This window comes from Trichosurus vulpecula, chromosome 2 (assembly GCF_011100635.1).
Source record: "Trichosurus vulpecula isolate mTriVul1 chromosome 2, mTriVul1.pri, whole genome shotgun sequence".
NCBI lineage: Eukaryota > Metazoa > Chordata > Mammalia > Diprotodontia > Phalangeridae > Trichosurus > Trichosurus vulpecula.
Window position 1 is genome coordinate 83,426,582 of NC_050574.1, and position 4,075 is coordinate 83,430,656.

At 39.2% G+C, this 4,075-nt stretch overlaps 1 protein-coding gene across 1 annotated transcript; it reads right to left on the reverse strand.

Moving 5' to 3' along the window:
- Positions 1 to 189: 189 nt before the first annotated feature.
- Positions 190 to 4,075, reverse strand: LOC118836523 (olfactory receptor 56B1-like). The gene is made up of 2 exons (XM_036743783.1): positions 4,052 to 4,075; positions 190 to 1,143 (listed from the first exon to the last, which is right to left on the reverse strand). Exons 1-2 carry the CDS (start codon positions 4,073 to 4,075, stop codon positions 190 to 192), a joined length of 978 nt encoding a protein of 325 aa, XP_036599678.1.

The window sequence follows — 4,075 nt, forward strand, 5'->3', positions numbered from 1 at the left end:
TCAGAATTCCCTTGTTTTAGTCTGACATAATGGCAAAAATGAATCATAAAAGCTAGGAAACACTCTAAAGATATAGCAAACAGTTGTGGGACATTAAAACTGTTGTTTTAATGGGATTCTACTTATCTGGATGAAGTGGAGATTGTATACATTGGAAATTTGTCCCCAGAGAGCCTGGTTGCTTTGAGCTCATCTACTCTTTTTGCCTGACAGAAACACCTTCTGGAAGCCAAGCTTGAGGTCTTGGGTCCTGAATGCATAGACAATAGGGTTGAGGGCTGGGGGAATGATATTGTGTAGCACATTGAAGAGCACAGGGATCAGGGGATACTTTCTCCCTGCCAGGTGGGTGACAAAAATTACAACAATAACTGTATAGAAGAAGAGGATGAGGATGAGGTGGGAACTACAGGTACTCAGGGCTTTGGATGCAGCTTCTGCTGAGTTCAGCTTTAGCACACACCAGAAGATCAAGGCATAGGAAAGGATGATCAGAGATAAGTCACCCCCCATTATCAGTGAGGCCAGGATCATCTGGTAAATGCTGTTAGGCCTCCTGTCGTCACAGGCCAGGCTGGTGACCCCCAAGTTGGAGCACAGGCAGTGCTCAATCTCATTTGAGGAGCAGTAATCTCTCTGAGCAGCCAGCACAGGCACTGGGATAACAGCCAGTCCATTTCTGAGCACCATGAAAACTGTGGCTTTGAAGACAAAAGAGTCTGTGACAATAGTGGGATAGTGGAGGGGTTGGCAAATAGCCACATGTCTGTCAAAAGCCATGCAGAGGAAGATGCCTGACTCCAAGCATACAAAGCAGTGTATGGCATAGATCTGAGCAAAGCACTCAGGGAGGCTGATGGCCTTGGCATCAAACCAGAAGATAGCTAATATTTTGGGCATGATGGTGGTGGCCAGACCCATGTCCACAACAGACAGAACGCTTAGGAATTGGTACATGGGCTGGTGCAATTTGGGATCCTTCCAGATGGTGATAAAGATGAGCAGATTGGCACTGATGGAGGAGAGATAGAGTGATGCCAGGGGTAGAGATAGCCAGTGTTGCCAAGTATGGATTCCAGGGAATCCCATAAGGATGAATTCTTTCACTTGGAAGTGAGATCCATTGAAGAGTAAAGAATTTCCCTGTAAAGAAAAGTTCCCCAGAATCATTATTCTACAACATGTTCTCTGCCATTCAATAGGGTTTATTAGGTGCCTCTTTGCATGGGGTATAGTATTTCTAAATATACACACAGAATTCTGGCAAGAAAATCTCTGCCCTTTAAGGCCTTGCAGTTCTAAGAAATAGCAGGATTCTGACATACAGACTGCAAAGACCCAGAGTCTGTTAGTTTCCCAGATTCTGAGCCCACTCCCACAGAAATGGCCAATAGAAGTGGGAATTGGTGAAAGGCTTTTCCATGCGTGAAATTGTTCTATATGTACTGTTATTGATCATGATCATCCCTTCCATGTTTGTTTTTCTTGAAACTATAGGTAACTTAAAGCAAAACCTAATATACAATACTTCCCTGGGGTCACATCCAACTAAAGAGAGCATGCATATTAATATACAAGGAAAAAATTACCACAGAACGTGATCCTGAAGGCCCCACTATTCTGGTATAAAGAACATCTTTATCTCTGGCTACTATAATTCCCTATTTCATGAAAATTAACTCTAAAGCATTAGTGCATTGGACTTGCTTTTAAAATAAAAGTTATGGTGCTGGCTGTCTTTTGGATCTGTCTTTGAATCACATTTGTCGTGGCTTTGGAGCAGAACTGGTACTGTCCTTGGGGAGTGGAAGGGAACAGCTCTGTTTCTCATCTCTTTAGCTCAACTACCTTATCTCTAGCAGGACTTTCCTCCCTTTCCTTTTGCTCCACTTTGACCTGTTGCTTTTAGCTCTCTTCCATAATAGTGGTATACATACCCACACACCCATGCCATCTTCCTGATTCACATTAGTCAATATTGTTATCTCAGTCATTCAAGCCAACCTGAACCTCACATTGTCCAATGTGCTTTTGAATATGGTTCTATGAAAACATGTGCCAAGTGAAAACATAAAAGATCCTACCCCCACCCACCTTTGCCCTTACCACTGCCCCAAGTTTGTATCAGTGCTACCATTCTTCTCAGTGGACTTTCTCCCTTTCATTGGTGCACTGTAGTATTAAAAGGGTCCAGGATCGCATTCTATTATCCTCCATATTTCTAATTATATGGTACCCTACTACAATGATAGGTTTCTAATGTCTTCTTTCAATGTCTTGGTTCATGCCATTAAGATAATTTTGTCAGCCAAAAAAATTACTGTTAACAAGCAGAATTCCTTGACATTTTCCTATGTCTCCAAATTTTCCTAGATCAGTTAGTTTATGTTTTTCCTTTACTGCCATTATCCCCCTCTCCACATGAAACTTATCTGTGTACTTGTTGCCCTCCTCCTTCCTCAAACAATTGGAGTATAAACTCCTTGATAACATAAATGGGGTCATGCTTTATTATCTTAGTTATATATCATAGACCTATGTGGTATAGTGCATTAGAGCACTGGATCTAGAATCATAAAGATTGTGTTTAAATGCTTCTTTAGATACTTATTAGTTGACTGAACCTAGCCAAGTCACTTAAACTCTCTTAGCCTCAGTTTCCTCATCTGTAAAATAGAGATGATAATAATAGCACCTACCTCTCAGGGTAGCAGAGAGGAACAAATGTCTTACATATATAAAACACTACATAATATTTTAAGGCAGCTATTAAGCTTATTATGTTCCCCAAACCTAAAATCATCTGAGACATGGTAGCAACTCAATATAGTTGTTTATTGAATTAAATTAGACATGATCCTTTGCAATGGCTACTCAGTTTTATAGTCAATGTGTAACAGAAGTCATTACATGTGAAGATAAGGTGTTAATTGTGAAGATGTGTGGATTGCTTGTTCATTAAGTCAGTCATATTGTATGGAATCTAGAAAAAAATAAATGTAATCTTAGCTTTCAATAATCAAAGTATGATAGAGGTGATAATCTTGTAGTCCATGACTATGTTTTTACTCATCTGGAGCTTGAAGTCCTGCTCTGGGCATAGTATTTTAGGTGAGGCAGTGGAGTACAGAAGTCAACAAAACATGAAAGGGACCAAATGTACAAATTCTTTGTCATTTCTTTTCATTTTCTTTTTCATTTACATATTCTTTTCATTGTAGCCCCAAACTGGAAGCTAAAGGGGTACTCTCCTAATGGTGGATAGCTAAAAATTATGGAGTATGTAGATAATGGAATACTATTGCTGTATTAGAAATAGTAAAATAGACAATTTCAGAGGTAATTGACAAGATCTCTGTGAACTGATGCAGACTGAAGTGAGGACAAATGATGACATTATAGAGAAAAACAATCTTAAAAGACTTTAGAACTCTGGTGGATGCAATAATAAAACATGTGTCCAGAGGACTGAAGATGAAACATCCTACAAATCTTCTGGCAGTGAAGCAATGGAATTCAAATCAAGAATGATTCATATGGACTTGGACTGACCAATTTGAATCTTTGTAATTTGATAGTCTATGCATATTTATTATGAAGGTCTTATATTTTTTATTGTTCTATTGGGGTACAGTGGAAAGGAAAGATAATAAATCCTTGCAGAAATCAAATAATTAACTAAAACTAACTCTAAGATTCTATAATTCTATAATTGCACAATGCTTCAGGCATGGACACTTACTACGCTGAATCAAACAGATGGTTCTGACATCTCTAGGACTTTTCCTTTTTAAAGTGGAAGCTTTGTATTCTAGGAAATAGAATCAAAATTCTGCCCTTTTCTCATCTGGTTAAAGGAATCCTCAGTCTTATGGAATGTTTTGTGATCATTTAATTTTTCTGTTAGGAGATTGTTAAGTGATTGATGTTTGGCCCACAGAGAATTCCTTTATTTCAGTGCCAGACCCCCCTTGCCAAGGCCCCTCCCTTTGTAGCAGCTGATTCCCTCCCTTCTTTGGCATATTTCATGGTCAATTTTGGATAAAAAGACTAAGAGTTTCACCACCACCAGCAT